Source organism: Xiphias gladius, chromosome 17 (assembly GCF_016859285.1).
Source record: "Xiphias gladius isolate SHS-SW01 ecotype Sanya breed wild chromosome 17, ASM1685928v1, whole genome shotgun sequence".
Taxonomy (NCBI): Eukaryota; Metazoa; Chordata; class Actinopteri; order Istiophoriformes; family Xiphiidae; genus Xiphias; species Xiphias gladius.
The window spans coordinates 16143526-16169553 of NC_053416.1; the positions used below are offsets into that span (position 1 = coordinate 16143526).

At 39.3% G+C, this 26028-nt stretch overlaps 1 protein-coding gene across 2 annotated transcripts; it reads left to right on the forward strand.

Annotated features, from left to right (window-relative positions):
* Positions 1-314: 314 nt before the first annotated feature.
* ppp3ca (protein phosphatase 3, catalytic subunit, alpha isozyme) lies at positions 315-25790 on the forward strand. 2 transcript variants are annotated; one of them, XM_040150694.1, is made up of 14 exons: positions 315-369; positions 5238-5438; positions 10241-10365; positions 10490-10601; positions 10892-11037; positions 11143-11282; positions 19606-19683; positions 19807-19901; positions 22069-22194; positions 22331-22408; positions 23163-23247; positions 23561-23658; positions 24452-24502; positions 25612-25790. In XM_040150694.1, the coding sequence occupies exons 1-14, from the start codon at positions 315-317 to the stop codon at positions 25788-25790; spliced, it is 1569 nt and encodes a 522-aa protein (XP_040006628.1). The 2 variants fall into 2 exon arrangements, with proteins under 2 accessions (XP_040006628.1, XP_040006629.1); XM_040150695.1 differs by lacking the exon at positions 24452-24502 and having other exon boundaries at positions 321-369.
* The last annotated feature ends 238 nt before the right edge of the window (positions 25791-26028 follow it).

Below are 26028 nucleotides of genomic sequence, written 5' to 3' on the forward strand. Positions count from 1 at the left end.
GGATAGTGCACCCCCCCCCCCGTCTCTCTCTCTCTCTCTCTCTCTCTCTCTCCCTCTCCGTGCATCCTCCCCCACATGAACAGCTTAGCACAGCAGCAGCAGCGGCAGCAGCAGCTCCTACAGCATCCAGCATCCATCCCTGCCTGGGGAGCAGCAGTCCTACCCGGCGCAGCGCCGACGCACGGAGGGGGCGCATCATCTGAGTGATGCCACAGCATCAGCCGCGTTTCGACAACAAATACCGAGAGTAGAGCCTAAAAGAGGAAGAGAGAGAAAAAAAAAAAACGCTCCCGCCTCGAAGACAGCAACTGCACATGAAGATGTCTACCGCTGACATCGTCTTAAACGCCACCGATCGGGTGGTGAAGTGTAAGTTATCCTACATTTCCCGTTTGGTTGTGGCCGTAGATATTACATAACATCTCAAGTGTTTTGCTCCTTGCGCTTCGGCAGAACATGGCCTCTATTCTCATGTCGTGCATGAATGTAGTATATGCGGCCATCAAGTTGTGTTCATGGTGAAGGCAGTGGACTACCGGAGCTTTGATGTTGATAAACAGTCCGGTTTTCTGCTGCTGCACAGCCCCAAAGAAGAACGGATACAAAGCTTAGAATCAGCAGCAGTGTACAGGGAGATATGGAATATATATATTTTTTTAAACTGCACTGATTTATTCATGATTTGATCTTTGCTGTCACGATTCGACCGTGTCTTGGCTTTGGCTCGGGTAGGCAGCAGGGGAGAGAAGGTAAAACAGCTGAATTGCCGAGCTTGTGGCAGAAGCTGGGGCAGTGATGCAGCAGGATTTCACAGGCTCTGCCAGGGCCAGTGGAAGAAGAAGGGGGCATGAAATTGACATTTAATGGGGAATATTGAACTAGGAGTGGACCGTGTTTTGATTCCATTGGAAAAAGTCTCCAAGGAATCCCAAAAGCCACATTAGTAGATGGGGAATAAAGCAGCTCTGTCAGAGAATTACTGAAGATGCAACTTGGAGCAATGGAGGATGATGAAGTGCTCACAGTTGTGCCATAACTCATTTAGCCCTGCTCCTTTTGAGCATGGATGAGCTCACAGTCAGAACTGTGCAGGAATAAATTCCCATTTAGTATATTGTTGTAATGGCCGAGCAGCTCAGGCAGCATTAACAACTTTGCCCTTTCGGCTACAGAGTTGTAGAAACACGGAGTAATCTGCACTGTGAGATGCACTTACTCTATGTGACAATGACTGCAGGCACAACAAATTTACTGTATGTATAAGCTGTTAGAATTGAATAAACTTTACTTAACAGTTATGGACCTCAAAAAGGAACTATTTTGTAAGAAAATCAGTCATGTCCCTCCTGCGGGACCTTAACAATCTTTTATTTCGACTCATTTTTAGTGGAGCACTTCATCAATGTGACCTAACAGACATAGGACATCTGCGTAGTTTCCTCTTACAAACTGATGTAGAGTGTAACGTACAACACACTGTGCATCCTAACTTCTGAAACTTGTCTATTTTATCATACTGCTGACATATTTCATTATACATGCCCTGTTAGCAGCCGATCCAGTTCATCTTTTTATGAAGACATTCTATCCAAACGGTCCATCTAATTTCTGCACTGTTTGTCATTTGTCAACCTTATGTCCATAGTAAAAAATAAGGAAAAACAGAAGGTAGTTGGTCTAAAAAGATATAGTTATTGATTGTTGTATTTTTGAGCAAGAGGAAGTTATCAAGACAACGGTCATTTTGATGAGTTTAGACTGACATTTCTTGCAGTTATTGTGTTTGGTGCATGCAGCAAACTACTGAGCACCGATGCTACAAGCTACTCCAAGTTATTTTTCCTCCCTCTATACATACAAGTTTCTCTCTGGTTCTCTTTTCTCTTACACGCTTTAACCTGACTAAACATATCCAAAGAGATAAAATTACTGCTGGTCTGTGCAGTCTCTTCTCCACAGCACTGTCACCACTGTGCTGTGGGCATCAAGAGGCATATTCAGGTCAGCTATTTCAGGGATGAGGCCTCTAGTACACCTGTGAAGTATCGTACTTTATTATAGCACCTTAAAAAATAATTGTCTTCATATTATCGACTTTAAGAACATTTGCTCTGATTTCACAGACTGTCAAAGTCACTGTATTTCGAAAAGAAATGCAGCATGTAAATCTGTTTCATCCATTGTTTGAAGTTATAAAAACAGTTTCCTTAAATAAATACTTCTGCAACAATATGAAACGCATTGCACTGAGACATAATATGTTAGCTTTAAACTCAACAAACCTTGCAACAGGCTAAAACATTTACTCCAGCTTTCAGTAGTAAACATGCAAATTGGATTCATTATCACTTATACTGACATTAATAATTCATTAATTGTAATGATACAGCAATAGTTGCGTTTGGCAGAACAGATCTGCTTTTGTCTACACGTTTAACATTAGTCACATAACCCCTCAGGTATCATATAAAGCAGATCACAGCAGGTGGAGCTATGGAGGGCGTGGGTGAAAGAAAGCAACAAAACTCTCATGACATTAAAGCTTGACACCTGTGTGTGTTAAATGGCCCCCTTATAAATGCACACTGTCTAGTTAGTCCAATCAAATGAAGCCATCCAACATTTCCCAACTGAACCCGAGGTTGTTCATTAACAACACAAACCACACACTTTATTTTGTAAGCCTGCAGAATGGAGAAACTGTTCGTAGGGACATGGGTTTCAGCACAGAAAGGCGTAGAGTCTGTACTTCATAGTGAGACTGAGGAATCTGATCTGAAAATATGACATGTCTACTGTATGAGCATTTCCAAAAGCATCTATGTGAACCTCCAATGCAGTTCTCCGTGGCGGCACTGGCTGTTCTCCAACAGTCAGCTGCTGCTGCTGTTGCCCGGCAACATACAGTATTTCATAGGTTAACTGCTCGGGCACTGAGCAGAAGTCAGCTTTTCATCTCTCCACCATACATACATCTATATCAGTGTGCTTGTATATCTGCGGCAACATGTGTGTGTCTGTAAAATGCCTTGTTTAATATCATTTGTTCAGTATCGTGTGTGTAAAAAGGGAGTTAAAAGAAGAGTTCCAGTGTAATATGGGTTATTGAATCTTATAGGTCTGTTAGACCTATAAGACTTGGTAACTGGAAACTGCCTTCCAGTTCTGACTTATACTTTTTTAGTCAGTGGTGTTATAGCTCATGGGCTCATTCACTTCCTATCAATTCCATCCGTTAGCTATACCGCTTATCCTTTGAGGGCCAATCCCAGCTGACATTGGTGGGGTACACCCTGGACAGGTCGCCAGTCTGTCGCAGGGCCGACATGTACAGACGAACAACCAGTCATGCTCAAATTCACATCTATGGGCAATTTAGAGTCGCCAGTTAACCTGCATGGGAGGAGGCTGGAGTACCTGGAGGAAACCCACGCAGACATGGTGAGAACACGCAAACTCCACACAGAAAGGAATCAGGCGAACCGGGGCTCGAACCCAGAGCCTTCTTGCTGCGAGGCAACACTGCTAACCACCTCCTCTAAAAAAAAAAAAAAAATCAGTTTGCGAAGGTAATTCATCTTTGCATTTGAGCCATATTTTGCACGGTAGGCTGTCACGGTACCGTTTATGTTAATGCCAAGAATAAAAGAAAAAGCATTGCATATTCATTAGTGCACAATGATATTAACTAAACTAAAACTTGAGAAAACTTGAGTGGAGACTATACTGAGCTTGTACTAGCCGGTAAAGTGTCAAAACACACATCGCCATCACAGATACACACTGCATACTGTGAAAAATGTCAGTCCCATTAAATACAATTGCTGGGGCTCGCCTCATTATCCCAGGAGCAGCGTCAAGCATTTATTATTAAAGAGCATGTTGATCATGTTCAGTTTAAGCCTGAGCTTTGAGACTCTTCCTTTGTCTGCTCTTCATTTGGCACTGCTTAGTGGCCCTGTTTGCTATTCCCTGCACGAGTCTGGCAAGCATACTCATACTCCTGAATATACTACTGCTAACGCCTTGTGTTATGTGTACATATTGGAGCGTGTGTTCGTGTCTAGCTATTTCAATGAATTTTGCAACCGGACCTGATCTGAGTTACTTTTCTTTTCGTGTGAATTATTTACAGCTCCGACACTTAGAAAGAGTTTTCTGTGTTAAGCCAGATGATCTGTAGATTAACGTCAGTACATGGGCCCTGAAAGCTTGTAGTCGCCACACACACAGATCAGCACCAGATCTAATGAACAACCTTTGCTGCCACTGAAGTAATGATCTGTGGTTGGATTTCACAGTTTCACAGGCAGTCTGGTGGGTAGGTGACTGGTGCATTTAATGGCCACAGGCTTTAGCAATCCAGCCAGAGTGCTGGATGAACTGAGTGCTTAGATGTTAGCTGAGTTTTATCCAGCACTCAGAAAATACTTAACAAGTAACCACACGTCTCTACTGGAGTAACTGTTATTAAATGACATTTCTTCTGTGTCAATCTATTCCAGTTACTGATCTTCCCTGCTGCCATTTATATATATATATAACTAGAGATGACAATATTAGCAAGGATAAAAGAGGCTTTTATTTTCTGTATTTTGCACTGTTCAATAAATAATAAAATATTCAGTATAATTTATATATGAAATTTAAATTTATATTGAAAGTAAGGCATACATTGTGTCTAACTGTTTGCTTAACAGTACTGACATATAGGAATATAAGAATATATATGCAACACATTTAAAACACACTGCAAAAATTAATGCGGTGATTTGCACCTCTGACCCACCATTTGAAAAATAAAAAATGTAAATGCAAACATCTGTGAAGAATAATGATGTACGGTATATTTCTGAATAATTTAAGATAATTCTATTTCTTGTTCCATTTAAACCTGCAAATTGCTTCTCATACTCCGTTGTCTCTCTGAACACAAAGCGAAGCCATGTTTATAAAGATGCTTTTCTTACCAAAGATGCATATATACTGTCAACAAAGATGGATGCAGCAGCAGCACATTATTGCCTCCGGGCAAAACATGGATGGGGTTTTCTAAAATAGGATTTCTGCATGAATTCCTTGATGATAAGTTGTTTGTATCCTTCCTTTGAATTCTGTTTGCCACTGTTCTCTCACCACAGTAGCAAAAACTATAAAGAATTGTATTCTCGATGTCATTAACAGTAGCCATAGTTACTCTGCTTAAAAGCCACCATGTGCCTGTGCCCTGTCCTCAGCTGTACCCTTCCCCCTGAGCCACCGCCTTACAATGAAGGAAGTGTTTGACTGCGAAGGGAAACCTCGTGTGGATCTCCTGAAGGCCCACCTCACCAAGGAGGGCCGTGTAGAGGAAGCTGTGGCACTTCGAATCATCAACGAGGGAGCAGCTATCCTGCGTCAGGAGAAAACTATACTGGACATCGAGGCACCAGTCACAGGTACTGAGCCCGTTAGAGCCATATACCTGGCGAGTGTCCTGCTGCACTCATAGTCAGCTGCAGGATGCCACACCTGGAAATTGCAATGATTCAGCGTTCTGGTTAAAACTATTTCACCTGGTCAGATGTAATAAGACAGAGGGCTTGATTTAGAGATGCTCATTGTCACCGTTGCTACATACTGCCTCAGTTTGCAAATTTTTTGGCTTGCCTATTTTTAACATAGTTATGTTCTGCAGAAGGCAAAACTGACTTATACATTGGCTCTTAAAATTAATTTGCCACTAAATGTGACACATCTTAAGGTAACTTACAGTATTTTACACCAAAATAATACTAATGTAGTCTAATACAACAGTCTTGTAATAAATCTTACATTCCTGAAGGTTATAATGTTTTAACAGCTTTTATTGAACTTGTTTTAGAGAAGTGTTGATTCAACCTAGTGGTCATTTTGGAGGCTGTAGTTTTTTGTACTGTACGGTGTTTCTCATATCTTCTCCACCCCATTATTGTATGTCAATGATAGAGTCTTGACTGTGGATGTACAATATTGCAATACTGTTTAATTGTTTAGTATTACTGTTCTTTTTGGCATTTGTGTCTGTATTGGACAGCTGATAGTTGAGACAAGTAGGAGAATGGTATCACGTGCAACAAAAGTCCCCAGGCAGGTTCGAATTGGGACACTGTGTTTAAATGGTGTGTGTGTTAACCACTCTGCCACAGCATTGTCTTACTGTCTGATGAAACTCTCTAGAAACTTTATCTTTCCAGGTTTATGTGACTTAACATTTAATGGTGAAGAAAAAGCAAAAATAAATAAATAAAATAAATGAGTGAATTATGAAGGGAGCACAGTACCTTCAGATGCATGTACTCTTAGTGAGAAGGTCAGAGTGACCTCTCAAGGAAATTGCCTCATCTTTCATTATCTTCTTGGCCCAAATGTTTCTTTGTTAAAATTAGCTAAACCTAATGAATTGCATAGTTGTTAGCAACTATCTGGAATTTTTTCTCTCACATGTAGTTTTTCCTGGATGTGTAAGAAGGTAATTGTTTGCTAACATGTTAGCCATACCTAGAGCTAGTGTAACCTTTAAATCTGTGAGTTTTACGCTCTACATTATCACAAAATCTTTAATGTGACAAGGTGGGATAGTAAAACCCTTCTCAGAGAAAAAAAAAAAAAATGGAAGTCACCATCTTACTTTTAGCACGCTATCATGCTAACATTTGCTAATTAGCGCTAGGCAAAGTACAGATGAGGCAGATGGCATTAGCTTTTGGTATTTGATCGTAACACAAAGCGTTGGACAACTTAAAATTTTGAGTTGATGGTAGCGGTAGATGAAAAGTCAGAGGATCATCAAAGTTATTAGAGTTTATCCTGAGGGGGACATGAGTGCTTGGACCAATGATGATTATGTTTTATAGTAATACTTCTGTGGAAAAAGAGTCTAGGAAAGAAGAAGACAGTGGCAATAGATGCATAAAACGTAAGAGAGAGTGAGAGGATGTGGAGTGACAATGCAAATATTTGTACCTGTAGTGCAAAAATAAACAAGGCACCTGACTGGAGCACAAGCAAAGATGAAAAATAGATGAAAGGAATCTATATCAGTGTAAATTCTTACATCAGGAACCATCACTTTCAGGCAGAATCATCATTATTTTGTCACATACATGAAATGGGCAAACCACTTTCAGAAACGCTGTATCTCTAATTTTAAGGCCTCTCATAAAAGACTAAATCATTGGTCTATTATGGTTGAGGCGTTTGGAGTAGAGTGTTCTGCTGCGCTGCTCCAACGCTGAAGAGAGCATTATTGGCTCTTTCTTTTTAAGGTAACTCGCAGTGATCCAACTCAACACATGTGACTTATCTGAGTAAAAGCACCAGTTTAAACAACAGTGACATGAAGATCAAAGTTTTGGGCTGTTAAGTTGCAAAAAGAGTGTAAAATCTTTTATTTTAGTAAAACAGCAAGGTAGAAGGTGTTGAAGTGAAAGAAAAAAAATGATTTTTTTTTTTACCTGTCATCTCTCCTTCTGATCAACCTCCAGTGTGTCCTAGTTATGTTCTAAAACATGAACATGTCTGAAACAGACACAAAGAGGGTTTTTATTCTGTGTACTCATCCACTATAGTTTCCCATCAAGAGGAATGAATCAAGACACTTTTATATCAAGCGGATGTTTTGTTGTTATTGCATCTAAAATACATGTTGGGGTTATCTTTAAAACCAGAACAAAACAAAAAAAAGCATATATTTAGCTAATTAAGATATTAATAAACTTGTGAATTCAGAAAAAATACAAACTAAAAGGTGCTAGTAGGGCTGGGTATCAAATCTCAATACTTTTTTGTGTACCAAGTGAAATGCTTACATGATTTTAGGAATGGAAAACTGTCAAGTACTGAAAGCATTAAATGCCTGCTTAGAGTTGTAGTTCACATGTTCTTTGACCTGATATTTCTTGATTCAAATTGGATTTTTCCAGTTGTATGACTGCTTGTGGTTCAACAACATTTAGCATGAACTTTGCCTTCTTCTGTCAAATCAACAAAAGGGTTATATTGGGATGTCCAGTGGTCTAATGGCAACAATACATACCATATATCTCCCCCTTTATACATATTTGTATTATTTGATAAATTCTTGAAATCCCCATAAATCCTTTACACTGTGAACATTTGATGTTGATGCATTAAAAGCCCACATGTTTATGTTCTGTTTACTTCAGCTTGTCATTCAGCTTCACCCAAAACTGTGTGATATCAAATATACATGTAATTACGCATGTAATTAGCATCCCATCGGCCTAATTGTCCTCCTTGAAAGCAAGCAAAGTGTTTAGCCGAAACAAAGGTGACAAACGGATGAATTGTACATTGACTTGAGAAGTCTCAGGCTTCTCATGTATTAAGCATGAAATGTGGATGATGAACTGAGTGTTGTGTAAAGGCATTTGTGTGTGTGAAGGTCTGGTTTATGTCTTTGTAATATTGAATTGTGTTTGAATGTCTTTGCAGCTCTGTGTGTGTTTGTGTGTTTGTGTGTGTGTTTGTGTGTTTGTGGGGACACGCGTGTGTGTGTTGGATTCATGTATTATGAGGCATTTATGCACTTGTGAATCTTACTTACATGGATTTGTTCTACAGATGTTGATGTATGTACATGTGTGTGTGTGTGTGTGTGTGTGTGTGTGTGTGTGTGTGTGTGTGTGTGTGTGTGTGTGTGTGTGTGTGTGTGTGTGTGTGCGTGTGTGCGCGCATGTGTGTGTTTGATTGCTTTAGTCACACAAGCAGTCTCCCACTCACATTGCTCTAAGCTCTGAGTGGGCGAAGGCCACTGTGGAGTTGATAGGGGAGACAGAAAAGAGAGAGGAGATGGAGGATAAGTAGGAGAGAAGGGGACAGAGAGAGATGATAATGAAAAATTGAAGGCAGTGAGGAAATGAGATGCACTCCAGAGCCTTAGTGTTCACTACGAAAAAGTATGTATCTCCCTGGAGGCTTGAGAATTTTCTACCTCTCTGAGGTGAAAACTTCTCATTTTTCTGTGGAGGACAGAGGCCTTTCAGCCAAAGACCATAGAGATATCTCAATACGATGACAACCTTAGAAAAAATTATGTAATTATGTTCTCAAATCAAAGTGCTCAAAATACTTTTGATGTTAAGGAGTGGTTTTAATACAGGTGCTGTGGCCGTATTTGTAGATTAAATATATATTCTTGAGGCAGGCATATGCACAAACAGGAATATTATTTTCATAACTCATATCCTCTTCTGCTGCTCTGCTGACTGTTTAAGGTGAAGTCCATCTTGTTTCTACACAACTCATAGACATTCAAAAAGGGCCAAAGACTTAGCGCTTAATAGAATAAGAAACACGTTTTTTAATAGTGACGGTGTTACAAATTGGCTTTGCTGTGTTTTCCACTGAAAGAGTTGTGAAGTGCATTGAGGGAGGGTCAGCTTGTTGCATACAATTATCCCAAGTAATAATGAAGAAATGTGTAAATACGAATAGCTGTAACAAATTTAAACTACTATACAATATGTTCTGTTTTTCTGTACAAAGCTATTGTTATTTGTGACTGTGTATTTATGGTTACATAACATCTATATTTAATTGTAAATTATACTTCATTATCAGTCGTAGCTCACTATAAGTTTAATGCTTGATATCTTAATGATATCTTAGCAGTAGCACCAGCAATCATTACAATAAAGCCAATTTATCACCTTTATCGAATACGAATTATCGAGACTGTTGAGATACAGATACCTCCGGTACAAGGTGTGCTATTGTCTCTCTTGTTTTCTGTCTTTGGAACTTCACAACCAATAAATAAAAGAAGTAGATCTGATGCTCAGGCGTTACACGTCTACGTAAATGTACGCATCACGACTGTCATGTAAAAAGTGTGTATCTCCAGAATCTTTTTCTAAAGGAAAATCATGCTTGATTTTTAGCTTCATGATAATACATTTACAACTGAGTGGGTTGCTGCCGCTTCCGCAACCCAATCAAAAATAAATAGATGCAACCCTCTCAAAAATAAAGCAATACCTGTTATCAACCCGTAGTGAGGCTAGTGTAATTTCCGACTGGAATGACTATGCCAAAATGACCAAATAATAACACAGACATGTGCTGAGCATGAGGAGTGCGTATGTTTTGTCTGTCACATATGTAGAAAAAGATGGATGTGCACACAGACACGCAAAACACAAAGATGCTTACATTCTTTGATTGTGTAATGTTTGCTGTTCCTTTGGTTGTTTTCCAGTGTGCGGGGACATCCATGGGCAATTCTTTGATCTAATGAAGCTGTTTGAAGTGGGAGGATCACCAGCCACAACACGGTACCTGTTCCTTGGGGACTACGTTGACCGTGGCTACTTCAGTATTGAGGTAAAACCATCATGGGGGAAACACACAGCAGAACGCTTCCTATAGTCACTGTAACATAAGTTATACTGATTTTTTGCAGCTTTTTGTGTGGAATAACACTTTGTTTATGTGTTTGTTTTGACAGTGTGTTTTATACCTTTGGTCGCTGAAAATTCTCTATCCAAAGACCCTATTTTTACTTCGTGGAAATCATGAATGTAGACATTTGACAGAATATTTTACCTTCAAACAGGAATGTGAGTACGTCTGTGTTTATACAAAAGAGAAAACATTGAGAAGATATTGTTAATAAATGGTGTTTTTACTGTATAAATATTAACAATAATCATTTTGTAAATTGTATCTGTTTTAATATTTGATTTGTGCATATTTCAACTAATTCAATGTAGTTGTTTTGTAATGTTGTTTATTCATTTTATGTCCAAATGTACTTGTCCAAAGAAACGGTTTGTAATTCTTTCTACGTGGATATCATTTTACAACTGAGAACCCTGATGCAGCTGATTACATATCTGTCTTCTGTCAGGTAAAATCAAGTACTCAGAGCAGGTGTATGACTCATGTATGGATGCGTTTGACTGCCTTCCCCTGGCTGCACTCATGAACCAACAGTTTCTGTGTGTCCATGGTGGACTCTCACCCGAAATACACACCTTAGATGACATTAAAAAGGTAATAACCTACTACCTCAGTACTAGCAGCTCTTACTGCACATTGGTCGCGTGTGTTTATGCCTGTCAGTTTTTATAATCTACATTCCGGTTTCTTTATGTTAAGTTGGATCGGTTCAAGGAGCCACCAGCTTTTGGGCCCATGTGTGACCTGCTGTGGTCTGATCCTCTGGAAGACTTTGGCAATGAGAAAACCCAGGAATATTTCAGCCACAACACAGTGCGAGGCTGCTCCTACTTCTACAGGTGAGCTGTTGCTTCTCCTTCCCTGCAGTGGCTTCAGTCCTCTGGACCTTCGGGATTATTATAAGTTGAACACTGTTTTTGTCCATACATGGATACTCGAGAAAATGACTGCATGGCTTTGAAAACCAAATTTACTTAAGGATACAGTGCAATGCTGCTTTCACCCTAAATTATTAGTGCTTGTGAGATGTGATTTAATCTTTCAAGACAATTGCTGGAGTACAGGGTGAAATTTGACTGTATCACAAAAGCCTCAGAACTGAAATTTTAATATCAAAAATAGATGGTAAGACTAAAAATTATTAATATATATCAAACATATATTAGTACGTGACTAAAACCAAAAAGAACAAGAGAAACAATAGATGCACACTTAACAGACCAGAGTGGGAATAACATGGGAAACAGACTGTTAAGGAGACTGAATGATTCAATGACTGAATAGATAAACATATCCTTTAAGTTTATAGATAGTGTCTGTGTCTATGAGTAAATGGGTCATATTGCCTTGTGGTTAACAGCTGTTTTTCATAGGATGTCGTCTTTTTGACTTAAAGATTGTTACAGACCTGGAGTCAAATAAAAATAGAGGAAGAGAGAGGACGGAATAAAATACAAAACATAATAGCGAGGAAATTGGAAATGGGTTTGTTATGCAACTATTCAACCTCCGTGACAGAGCATGTAAAAAAAGGAGGAGTGAGCACTGTCCTAATATTATTGTGAGAAGGAAGAGAGCTGTGGAAGTAGGTGGTGTTGAGGAGAAGAGATTAGGTGGCAGTTGTGGTGCAAGTTTTCTTAATGATGGTTCAGAACAGTACAGACCCCTGCGTGGGAGCTGCAGTTCAGCTCAAATCACAAAAAGTAAGGAAGATTTATTCCTCCACCGAAGAGGAAATGACATTCTGGACAGTGTGTGTAGGATAATTGCAGTTCAGATTTACATTATAACCCAACTGTAATTCTCATTTCCGTGTATTCGCACCAACATGGTGAAATGTTATTTGCTTCATATGATATCAGATGTAATTGTAATTGTAATTGTAATTATACTTAAAGCCCCCCTGAATATTTTTTAAATTTTAGCCTGCGAACTTCCACTCTGCTAACTGTCTGCAGTAGTGCTGCTCTTTTCCCAATGCATGACAGGATTTTAGATTTTTAATGAGTTTTAAATATTTGTTGTGCTTCAAGGCCATTGGTTTCTATTCCAGAATTAAGGTTGCAAAGACATCAAGTTTGCTTGAAAACACAGTGAAAATGTAATTACTTTTAGTTGTTATATGTTATCAAAGTTACATTATTTCTGTACGAAGTACCACCTCAAGCAAGGACCATCTGAAAACTCTTCTTGTTGGTGAGCTCAGGATCATTTAAACATCTGAAATAACTTTACAATAAATTCAACATAAGTTCACTGTGATGGATTACCTTCATCAAGCAAGTTTGAAGTACCTGAAAGTAGTTTTGATTACAGCCCTGAGATGAAATGAAACCAGTGATTTCCTTAAACATATCGATCTGAAAACTTACAGCTTATTATTTTTTGGAAAATCGTCATTAGAACTTTTAATATTCTGTTAAAAACAAGCAAAGAACCACACCTGACACATGACTGACACTGATGAATAACAGCAGTGTACTGATAGAGTTTACCAGCATCCATGGAGAGTATCAGATACAGAAAAAAGAAGCAGGTGAAGGGTCTTAACTTGCCCTTTCACCACCGTTAAATGGTCACCGATAAGAAACCAACTATTCACAGTGAGAGAGGAGCATAGTGAGGATTATTCTGTAGATGTGTGGAGGATGCTGCTATAATAGTCATCTATCTCCCTATGGCTCTGTTCTGCCTTCACTCTCATACTTAACTCTCCATCATCATGACTCTCGCCAACTATACAGTATGTGTGCAGCACAGAGAAGCACATTCTCCTGGGGATTTCTGGGAAATGCAAGGAGAACTCTGTCAGAAATAGAAGTAGATATAGCAGGTTGAGAAAAAGGGGATACATCAAAATTCAGTGACTGATTTGACTATAAGCTGTATATTGACAATGACTGATTGTTGTAATACTGTATGCTTGTTTATAAACAAGTATGCATTTTTCATTTAAAGCAGCAAGAAATCTTCATCAAAATATGGGTCCAATAAGGCATAGGAAACATCCGAGAGGTTTTGTTTTGTGTAGAGACAAAGTTACGAAAATTGTGTCACTGTCCAAATACTTATGTACCTAACTGTAAATGAACTGTTCATGCAAAGACCTACTCGTGCATTGGGCAGCGTTATTCGACTCCCTAAACATGTGTTCCATAAAATCAGCACCGAGCATTTTTCACAAGTAGCCTTACAATTGAGCTGAGGAGAATGCTTGAAATAGATGCAACCTATTGCAGAAGATCCAGTGCTTACAGGGTTTTGTAGCCATGCATGCCTGCTCTCCTATGATGTTATATTGTTTTGTTTTTTTTGTGACAATGACCAAATGGATGAACTGTCTTTCAAGGCAGATTATGAAATTTTTGTGGCCTCACGTTTGATGAAATTATGAAATTACTACCCATAAAACATCCGAAACAAATTCTCCAGTATTTCAAATATGTTTTGCATATAGCTTTTATAAATAATATATAATATTTATGTGGAGGCACAGCACAACAGCAAGCTTATTCATTTCAATAATGTGTAAGAGTAATATTGTGATGTTTTAACACTTAAGGGTTTGTATTAAGTCTATTGTCACATAATACTGACTACATAACATGTTAAGTCCTGTTACTTTCTGTTCTTAATGTTCTCAGTACTCAAATTATAACAATATCAAAGCACCAGCTAACCAAGTCTAATTTCTTGTAATTTCTTAGAAAAAATGGGATTCTGCTTACTGATTAGGATTGTGGTTATCAACATAAGTCTGTACTACATATTGGGGGAAATTAATGTGATGACAAACAGCCGACAGATGGATTTTCTAAGTTGCAAACTCACAGCACAGCGCTTCCATCTCTCTCAGTCGAATTCACTCATGCTCACTTGTCAGATTTCTCGCTCTCTCTCACTCACAGGCTCACCGACACATAATTGTGTGTTTTCACAAAGGGGAGAGAAGGAATATGAGCCGCAGGCAAGCAATGTGTGTGTACTTTGTTCCCTCGCAGTAATCAATAGATACTGTTGGAACGGACAGAAAATAAATTAGTACATAGTTTGAATTGAGATCTTTAGTTTTATGTTATTACATGACATTTGTGCCAGTACTGTGCACAAGATTGTGAGACAAATAATGCTCTTTTACAGCTATGACGAACATAATCTTTAATAAGTGTGATGTAAAAATTGGCCTTATTGGCCTTATAAGTTAGAAATGAAATGTAGATGTGGTTTTAATAGAAACAGTTATATAACATTTTTGAGACCAGCATTTTTCAGTTCTACTAGGGTGCACTGTCAGTTACAGTGGAAAGAGTTACAGCATATTCAGTTAATCTGTAACAGAGCTATCCCTGTAACTTATATATTGGCCACCAAGCGGATGATAGACACATGACCTAGATATATGAGGATGGCACAGTTTTGCCAGGTATGAGGGCACAGCAGTCTCATTGTTTTTCTTCTGGGAACAAACCTTTCAGCACTTAAATATTTTAAACACTTCTGAAAGTTTGATGGGTCCATGGACTGGAGTGACTGTATGGAAGTGTAGGAAGAGAGAATTGTTGCTGGGAAGGATATACTGTATGTTACTGTAGGTTTGTAAAAATCTAAGTGACTGGTGTTGAAGCAATTAGTTGATAATCAGTCAGTGGTCAGAAAAGAAATAGGAAAGAATCCTTTCAGTCTCTCAAAGCTGTTGTTTTTCTTTGGTTTATCACTGTAAATTAAATAGCTTCAGTTTGAGACTGTTGGTCAGATAAAATGAGCAATCTGAAGATGTTAATTTGGACTCTTGGAAATGTTAATGGACATTTTCACTACTGTCAGACATTTTCTCAATGAAAAGCATAATGAACGAATTAAAAAAAACACCTGGCATATTAATTGATAACAACCACAATGGCACTCAGTAGAGCGCATACCTCCACTAAGGCCAAATATTGACAAAAATGTCAATTTTAAGGAAAGTGATAAAAAAAGATTCCTTGATCAAATGCTTTTCCAGATTACCAAAATTGAACGGATTATTAAAAATTAATGGGTTCTTTCCTGGTCCAAACCCGATTCCTCCACCAAGTTTGGTGCAAATCGGTTCAGTAAATTTTGCAAAATCCATCTGACAAATACTCAAACCAACAAACAAACCAACTAGAAGGACACTCAGAGAGCGCAGACCTTCACCAAGGCCAATGTCAAACAACACACTCCAGACTTCAGAGAAAAAATTCAGATCCATAGTAAATGATCCAGATCTTCCCCAAAATATAATAGGTTCTTCACTGGCCCATTCCCCATCCCTCCAACAAGTTCATTTTAAATCTTTTCAGTATTTTTTGCATAACCTTGCTGAAAAAACAAACCAACAAACAAATCAACAAAGAGACACAGGTGAAAACATAACCTCCTTGGTGGGGGTAAAAATAATCATTAATTACATCCCTAGAAGTGACATTATAATACGGTTATGTCAAAGACAGCAAAAACTGGTAATAATCGGTCATCTAGGTTTACATTGTCTACTGGGCCTCAAGCAGTCTTTGCTAATAGGTTACTCGAAATATCTCTATCTCTTTTTCAAAGTGTCAGTCTTCGGAATTGGATTACACCGTGTGGAGTCACAGTGTGAATTTGAAAATAGAGTGAATATGGATAATTGCAAACAGTAATCAGAATCAGAAGAACTTTATCGATCGCTGCAGGGAAATTGCTTAAATCTAATTAAATTTAATTTAATTAATTCTAATTAAATTTAATTAGCAGATTGAGACTATAAGAAAGTTTATCTATCTCTAAATCCCTGCACAGAAACTTCCTAAGGAGCAAACTATCACAATAATAAACTGAAATGTGTCCTTTTGAACTCATTTAAGTGAACGATGGTGTGTCAAAGCCTTGCCCCAACGATTTCTGGAGTGTATGTATTGAAGTCAGGGATGTGTCTGATTTACATTTGGCTAATGCTTTCATCCAGTGCATCTGGACTGCTTTATTCAGCGATATTTTGGCAGGACGCACAGCCATTGGCGGACAAATATCATGCTTTGTTCATTCAGCAATTATCATTTAAGAAATTACTTGGAAAGATTGTTAAGATAGCTACAATTAAATACCAATCAAGCAAACTTTTGAAAATGACATAATTTGTAAACAGGTTGGTAATAATGACTAATGGATCTAAGAATATTATTTGTCAGGTATATGTTTGCAATAGAGCAGCTGGAGGAAATAAAGGAATCACAAAGGACTTTTAAAAACTCATGACCCGTAGGGAAGTGACAGAATGAGGAGGTGTTGACTTGAGGGCATTAATAGTTCCATTTTAAAAGAACTAATCAAATTGTAATCTATAATCTTTTTTTTGTATCCCAGGAGACACAATCTGAAGCGATCATACAGTTTCTGAATGACATAACACAACCTTCTAGGCATTACATAACAACTGTGGTTAGAGCTGCCGAATGGTAGGCTTAATTCACACTGCAGCGGGAATTGTCCTAATTCTTATTATTTGTCCCTCCTGTGTGAAACAGGTCTTATGTTTCTGTGCACTCCTTTCTTTCTTTGGAAACAAATTCAGGTGCTGTCTGTTCCAGATCTGATCCATGGCTATGCAACTCTAGTCTGAAATGTCACATAGGAAGTCTCCCAGGGACAGCAAATTGTCTGTCTGGCCAGAAAAACATGGAGATCTACTTCGGCATTCAGCCAGTGGAGAGATAACAATATCACAATTTTAATTAGTCCTTGGGGAACGATTTAGTTAATCAGCACTAGAGAGGTTCTTTTACAATTAAATCAGTGTTTAAAGCAACTAGGCAATATTGGTGGCTTTACTATTAGATACATCTGGATGCAAACACCTTCAGTCACTTTTTTATGACTGAAGCTTTCAGCCAGTAGAAAATGTCATTAGGTGGCGTCCAACTTTCCTTGGATGTTCCAACCCGGAACCACAATGTGCCCCAGTTGGCGAGTCATCAGTTATGACCTTTCACCTTTCCTGTCTTCTTCCATCTTCAGGGGCAAAGACCTGCCACCCTTTGCCCCTGCATTGTTGGACCAGTTCCTGGTACTTGGTGGCCTTGCTCTCCAAGGCTTCTTCACATCCGTCTTCCCACAGGACTGTCAGTTCAATCAGGATGATCATTTTCGCCTCATCAGACCATATGACTATGTCAGGCCACACAGGTGTTTGGACGACCTGGGGAAAGTGTAGTTTTTTCCCAGGTCCATCCTCATCTCCCACAATTGTTCCAGATGCAGGAGGCCCCCATGAACTTCAGAGAGGGGGGTGGTCTCACGTGGGTCTGACGCTTTTTCCGTTTCTCCAGCTCCAAGATGTCAGCCTGTGCTGTGCACCCCACCAGTATGTGCACCAACGTGCCTCTCTCTCTGCACAGTAAGTCCTCCCTCATTCCCCACCTGTGCAGTTTTTTAGGTGTTGGCAAAGTGCCATAAACTGATCGGATCAGGAAGGGATGCAGAAGGGTTCCAGTCTCCAAAGTTCAACGATCCACGTGATCTGATTCTTTGGCAGATCCCACTTTCTCCATGCTACTTGTGATCCACGTTCCATGGGGCCTTGAATTCACAGTGAGTGAATGGGCGTGTTAGTGAAATTTCTGTCCTGCCTCTCTCATGCTCTACCCAAGCGCCACCCCTCACCTAAACCAAATGGAGTACTTCCAAAAGGTGAGAAAGCGTTTGACATGGACAATCTCCTGTTTTGTGCTAAATGTGTGAGAAGGCAACTCGGGACAATGCCCGGACCTGATTCTCCACACATTGTGTGAAGTTCATTTGAGAAAACAGCTTTTCTCAGCCATTCATCTGCCTGTTTCACTGACCTGGATAAGTTGCTTCTGTCAGTAAGAGAGGCATCATACCAATGTCCTAGACATTTTATTGGGTGTTTTGGGTTTTCCTCAATTGATGGTATAACCTCTCCCTGGACCTGGACCTGGAACTTGCTGGTCACTTTCCCAGTTTTCATCACCATGCTTTTTTGACTTCTTTGGTTTGAACTTCATTCCTGCCCATGCTCCAAGTCATCAAGTGCCTTCAGGATCCACCTTGCTTGTACATTGGATGAAGTTAAATCCTTAGGTAATCCATAAAGCCTCTTGGAAGTTGACGGATGCTGGACTCCATTATTGGCCCTCTAGATTCCTTCCCTGCTCCTGTTATGAGCAGATTCTTTCCCATGATAAACACGGTGGGGGAGAGAGTGTAGCCCGTTATGAGATTTTTCACAGGTCTTGCCACTGGGTTGTGAATGGGCAGTCTTGAACCGTAACTTGAATCCTCCAAAGTAGCTGGTGATCATTCCCCTGATCTGATGGGGGATACGGTAGTGTTTCATAGCTGCATTGATGAGGTCGTGAAGGAGTGATCCATACGCATCGGCCAAGTCGAGCCAGACAACTGTTAAATTGCCTTTGCTCTCATTGGCCTCCTGGATCAGCTGGATGAGGACACTCCTGTGTTCCAAACGCCCGGAGAAGCCTGGGATGCAATCCTTCTGGATTGATGTATTGATCTAGCTAAATTCTTTGACCACTTGGAAAGACTTTTGCGCCCCACTATAGGTAGTCATCCTTTTGGCCAGGACAGAGAAGAAAATCTTGCCTTCAACGCTCAGGAGAGAAGTGGTTCGGAAATGGCACTGGATATACAGTAAATACGTAGACCCTACATTATGCCATGTGTCAGTGTAACAGCTCATTTAGTTGTCTGTCTGAGCTAGCTCAGAGGTTTCACTCCCTTTCAGGCACATTTCCTGTCAGGTTACAGCTAGAAGCTCTCACTGCCACTTACTGGGTTAGTTTGTTTTTCACTGCAACAGGTAGCTGTTGGCTTTGTTTTTCACACCCTTGCATCATCCTCAGCAAGGCTTTCATAAATGCATTTATGAGTGATAGAGCTTTGTTCTTTCATTTTCTAGAGAGTAAAACTGAAATGGGTAACTTGCAGCTTAAAAGTAGTTCTGTTGTGTGATGGAAAAATGTTTTTAAAATTCTTTCAAGTTATGGTAAGAGTGGGTTCTTAATTGAATAGATTTGTACTCTGTCATACTCTTGTTACTAGCGCAGCTCTTTTATTTTTCAGAACATTAAAAGCATTTTCCGTGATGTTTCTAAAACAATTTTATTTACTCTTTTCCAGTTATCCAGCTGTATGTGAATTCCTACAGAGCAATAACCTATTATCAATTATTCGAGCACATGAAGCACAAGATGCTGGGTACGTTTTCCCTACAACACATAAAAAGACACATATACCCACACAAACAAAAATAGATACATACTTGCAAAAATAATAATTTGTCTTCTATTTTGTCTGTACCTCTAACTGACCGCCTTGAAGCTACCGGATGTACCGTAAAAGTCAGACCACTGGATTCCCATCCCTCATTACCATCTTCTCAGCACCAAACTACCTGGATGTTTACAACAACAAAGGTCAGAAAATCTCTTTTTTCATTTTCTACCCATCTTGGTTTCAGTTTTCCGATTCATTTGCAGTTCTGTCATTTGTATCTGCCTGCAAATGTGTCATATTTTTGTGCAGAATCACAGAAATGGGCCCAAGTGATGTTAAGCTATGTAAGATGGAATATTGCTGTTGAAAAAATAATATATCATACAATTTCAAAAGCTATGTAAAGCAGGCAGGCAGGCCTTGAGAGATTAATTTACTGTTGACATAAATGTTAAAAAGTAAACAGTAAAGCCTGGTGTTGTGTAAAAGAGGTTTCCCAATTTTGTTATCTTTGTAACATCTCGCCTTTTGACTGTACCTGGGTTAGATTTTATGAAAAACATAAATATCTAATCAGAAAGATCCCTGTATACAGCTCTTTGCTGAACAAACAGACACACAATGGAGTTGGACTAAAGGGACATTTGGCATTTTAGAACCAACAAAAAAACATCTCTTTACATCTCATAACATGACTACCATGGGCTCCTCTGACTTATCTATTAAAATTGTTTCAACAGCACAAACTGGAGCGTATGGGTAATGGAACCGCATTTAGCTTGTGAGCGGGCATAAGATTGCATTAGGGAGGCCTCGTTTGTTTGTGTTCTCAGATCCGTGTCTTGGTTGCCATGGGCTATGGGAGATGGGGAGTGTGGGAGGTACTGTCGGCATCGCTGACTATCTGCATGTAGCTTTATCCCTCTTGATATAACAGTGTCAGCAAACCCTGGCCTCAGCTGGGCCATCTAGTGGTTGAATGTCCCATTTTCGGCTATGTTTCTGTTCTCATACTGCGTGTACAAAAGGAGCTGTTTGTAAAAATATCAAAATGGGTAACACTGAAAACATGAAAACATTGGAAGCATATATGAAACAGTGTTATGCATATGGCCATGACCGTATGCAATGAATAGATCTTACACAGAGCACACTGTGAAACAAAATGACAGTTTGTGTATTGTGCAGTCTGCCATTGTTTTGAATGTTTTTTATCATGCAAGTATAGATTTGTATAGCACAGGTATAGATGCCTTTTCGTTGAGCAAATGTCATAAAAAAAACATCTGATTCTAGTAAACATTTATTACAGGTTCATAATAATAATAATATTTAGCAGGCTAACTAAAAATGTACCTGCTTTGGTCATTCCGAGTGCAAATATAGCTGCAACAGAGGCTTATTTAAGTTAAACGGCACTAAGTTCTACTAATTCGCTTCAAAAGGAAGAAATGCTCCAAATCACGTAAGCCACAGCATCAATGCCTATTTGATCCAACCGTAACACTGAATACTTGCTTGAATTGTAAATATTCTTTGACTATTTTAGTTGTAGTTAAGGTATGTAATGTTTGTTCTCATTTAAACATGATCATCACAGTTGCTCCAGCAGTTCTTCAGTTACTATGTTTTGGTAAACCCTGGATATTTTTGTGATTCTGCATAAGATGCCAATAAAGGACTGACACTTCACAACCCTATGTCTCATATTGTAATGATGTATATAGGCAGTACGTCTATACATTACATCATTACATGTACTTGTCAGTGTTCTCTTTATCTTAAAGAAAAGCATTATTCATCCTACCCTTTTTGTATACGGACGGTACAGGAGATAGAGTGGGTCGTCCACTAACCGGAGGGTCGGTGGATTCATCCCCGGCTCCTCCAGTCCGCCTCCCGAAGTGTCCTCGGGCAAGATACTGAACCCCTCATTGCCCCTGATGGCTGTGCCATCAGTATGTGTGTGAATTTGATGTATGAATATGTGAATGGGTGAATGTGGAATGTAGTGTAAAGGGCTTTGAATGTTTGATAAGACTAGAAAAGCACTATGTACTGTAAGTGCAGTGCATTTACCATATACTTCATGATGCTTTCATGCTCACTCTGGCTTTCTAGAGCTCTAATCCTCGTCTTTATCAGATAAAACTACAAGACTCTGGATCACTAAATGTAGACTGACTTTAGTGTTATTCAACATAATATTATTACACTTAATATGTACTTTTTTAATGTAAGAAACTGTATGTAATCTAAACATAAAGCGTGCAATAAGTCTGTATCTACATCACCAGGCTGTAAAACACTGTGAGATCTGAGAGGAAATTTTTTGCTCTACTGTCTCACCATCTGCTTTCCCAACAGCTGCTGTACTGAAGTATGAAAATAATGTCATGAACATCCGACAGTTCAACTGCTCACCCCATCCCTACTGGCTGCCCAACTTCATGGATGTCTTCACCTGGTCTCTGCCATTTGTTGGAGAGAAAGGTATTACGTGCTTGTAGAACAATGTCTTCTGACCTCTGTCAGGTGTTTTTAATACAGTACCACATCCTAATCTGTTATCTCTCTGGCCTATTGCTCAGTGACTTTACATCTTTCCTACTCTCTATTTCTTCCCCAGTCACAGAAATGCTGGTGAATGTGCTGAGCATCTGCTCTGATGACGAACTCATGAATGATGAAGATGAGATCTTTGATGGTGAGAAGTCTTGTAAATAACGATTTAATAATTCAATATTTATTTTTATCATTAGTGCTGCACAAGTTCAATTCAGACTGCATAAACTAAACTAGGTCTATCAAGAAATGAGATTTGCACACTTGAGCTGAGAACATCTGAACTATTCACACTAAGGATTTAGGGCTTCCTTTGCTAGTGCCAAATTTGTTTGAAAGTTTGGCATCTTTTTCTTACCAAGAGGCATAGTAGAAAATCAGGGATTAAATTGTCCTCTTTTTCACATACTTTTACAAAGGCATTGCCTTTAAATACTGGCTTAAATTTACTGTTGTTACAATGCATGCAGTAAATTGTCAATTGATCTTGACATGTTAATGTTGCAATTATTTAAAATTAAACAGTAGCCTACAGTCCATTAGTAAAATAAAGATTTGTGCCTCATTGCATTACAAAATATAATAAAACAAAGGTTATTGCATCAGAGAGGCAAATAAACACAGTTTCTGATTCACTAGATACAGGCTATGATGAGTCACTTGGGACTTGAATTGCAGTATCTAATGCATGGCCTATAATAGTGCCCTATAACAACAGTATGTATTGTGTTATTTAGGGAAATTATCACAGTATACTAATCATCAAGATACTCATGAAATCAGAGTACTTTATGCATCATAAGCCCAACAAACAGTTTCTAATGCATTACATGGGCACAGAATCTATTGTATCAGAGAAGCATATAACGACAGTATGTATAAATATTTCCTTGCAGCCAATGCAGCTGCAGCACGCAAGGAGGTGATCAGAAACAAGATCCGTGCTATTGGAAAAATGGCCAAAATGTTCTCAGTTCTCAGGTAGACTTTATGTTTGTGTGTGTGTGTGTGTGTGTGTGTGTGTGTGTGTGTGTGTGTGTGTGTGTGTGTGTGTGTGTGTGTGTGTGTGTGTGTGAATGTAAGAATGAGTGTTTATTTTCAAAATTCCAAAACTGTATTACATTTTTCTGTGTGTACATGTATGCGTGTAGAGTGAGCGGGTGTCATGTGTGCACACACTGTACTGTATGTGCATTCTCTGTTGTCAGAGTCGGGGCACGAAGTTTTTTTTCTAGTTTGATCAGGGTTCCACAAAGTTTTCTGACCTGTTTGCCTGATTCTGCATTTCCTGCAGAGAAGAGAGTGAAAATGTGTTGACGCTTAAGGGCCTGACGCCCACTGGCATGCTTCCAAGTGGGGTTCTCTCTGGAGGCCGACAGACACTGCAGAGTGGTGAGTACAAGGCTCAGCATAGGCCTTTTCACTATGATTGACTTCATCTCCTTTTTTTCATTTCTTCATTACCATTCGCAGCTCTACCATTGGTCTTACCTCTCTCTCTTTCTCCTCCTCTGCCTTTAATGTACAGCAGGCAGCAAGCTTTGTTTTCTAGCTTCTTTATCGATGCTCTAATCACATTTAGGCTATGAAAGAAGAAGCTAATGTTACACACTTAAGGAAAACTTTTATTCAATATTTCTGTCTATAGTAACACAGTGTTTAAATCAAAAATTATTTTCAAATCAAAGTTTAGCTAACTCTAACCCAGTCATTGCACAAAATCTAGGTGGTATCCATGACTGTGTGTCACTACTGGTATGCTGAACGCAGTGACAGCAAGACCACTATTTAGCTCAAAGAAATCTGCAATTAGTTTATTCTGACTTTTCAAAATTTTTTGAAATCGTGAAATTGTTTAAAAAATATGTAGTGCAAAGCCAGAACAATTAATTCCTGTCCACCTACCTAAAATCTATCACAGTCTCAACTATTACTCTTTCCATCTCAATATCTTTGTCACTCTCTCTCTCTATGGATCTGTCTTTGGTTTTTTTTTTTACATGAACTTTCAAGCCCCATATTAATTCTCTCAGTATTAATGCATGCCACTCCCCTGAGTGTGTCTGCGTTGCCAGGGAACATGTATATCTCATCTGGCCTGACACAAGCCGCCTTTTCGCTAGGGCTGCATTGTACATTTGCATGGCTTTATCAGGAGTAACCTGCTCCCCTCCTCCCCCCTCAGCCACCATTGAAGCCATTGAAGCCATCGAGACGCATGATGAGGACAGAGAAGGTAAACCTGTGCTCCCCCTCCCAGCCATCTGAAACATATTGCCACGGTTTCCTGCTACAGAGGCCACCTGCCATCGACAAGTTCATGCACACAACAGCTCACACATTACCAGCTTCATCCAGCAGCATTTCATGAGACAGTGTGATGCTGGTATGGCTGGCACTTTACTTTGCCATACTATTAATTAAAACAGAAATCCACCTAAATGATTGCTTTTTAAATTTTAGAGAGAGGTGATGCATTTAGAACTGATAAAGATATTTTTTAAGTTTTTTTTTTTTTATTGAAAGGAAATAAATGGTTATTTGTAATGTAGGCCACCTTATGCATGATGAGGATTTTTATGCCTGAGTGGTTAAGAGAAAAAATAACTTACAATTGACAGTATTTCAGGGTGGGAAGATGGTGAGGGATCATAATCTTGTTACTGTTCGAACAGGGCACATACTGAGGGTGGAGGGAAAAGAGAAGATAACATGAAAAGACAGATGAAAAGAAGTCTCAGGTTAAGGCATAAAGGCATGTTCATAATATATTAAAATGCTGCAAAGTCAAGTGCTGCTAAGAGATGCATGACTAAAATACTTGTTTTTGGATTGGCTTGTAAATGGCCTCCATCTGGTTCTAAAAAGTGTTGCATGCACGAGAACAAGAAACAGACCGGAGTATCAACATGAAATATGCATCTTGAAGGCTCAGTTCCTTGTGATATGTCTGAGGTAATTATTGCTCACTAACCAAGACGCTTTACTATGAGACAGCAATTAACAGCACCCGCACGAAGACATAGATTTTTTTTTTTTCATTTACAGTACACGTATTTGAAATAACTATCAGGGCGGAAAACATGCGATTCAGACAAAAATATGGCATTTTAAAGCGTCATACAATACATTTAATACACATACCCACCATTGAAATAGGCTCCTTTGTTCCTAATTAAGACTGACCCATTGGAGTTTTGTCTCCGTGGTTTTAATGCCTTGGAAATCCCAACAGCATTTGATATTTGGAGGGAAATACAAAATATGAGATGATATTAGGAATATTAATAGCCTGTGCCATTACACGGTGGGCCTGATCCCTTTATATGTGTTTTCTCCATTCAGCTATCCGTGGGTTCTCCCCCCAGCACAAGATCACCAGTTTTGAGGAGGCTAAGGGCCTAGACCGCATCAACGAGCGCATGCCACCTCGCAAGGACGGGGTGAACCACGTAGGTCACTCCATGGGAAAGATGAATATGTCAGAGGCAAACGGCACGGATGACAACAGCAACATCCAGTGATGTGCTGCCTGAGCCTCAGAACTGTGCCGCTGTTGCGCTGTGCAGCAAGACATTGCCAAATCGGGAATTCAGGCCTCAGAACATAGAAATCAAATGGGCCCACAGACAGAACATGAAATCTGCAGCACATCTAAAACAGGCAAAAAGGTCATTTTTTTCATGACAGTGTCATCGCACAGTTGGGGGAGGGGGGAGCTGGGGTTCACAGCAGAGGGCAGGGATAAGGAGAGGCCAGCCG

What these genes read in the sequence shown, in the direction of transcription:
- ppp3ca (XM_040150694.1), top strand. Translation starts at nt 315, where the DNA reads ATGAAGATGTCTACCGCTGACATCGTCTTAAACGCCACCGATCGGGTG. An exon ending in CCTTAGATGACATTAAAAAG is followed by an intron (nt 11,038 to 11,142) that starts GTAATAACCTAC and finishes CTTTATGTTAAG; the next exon opens with TTGGATCGGTTCAAGGAGCC. An exon ending in GCCATTTGTTGGAGAGAAAG is followed by an intron (nt 22,195 to 22,330) that starts GTATTACGTGCT and finishes TTTCTTCCCCAG; the next exon opens with TCACAGAAATGCTGGTGAAT.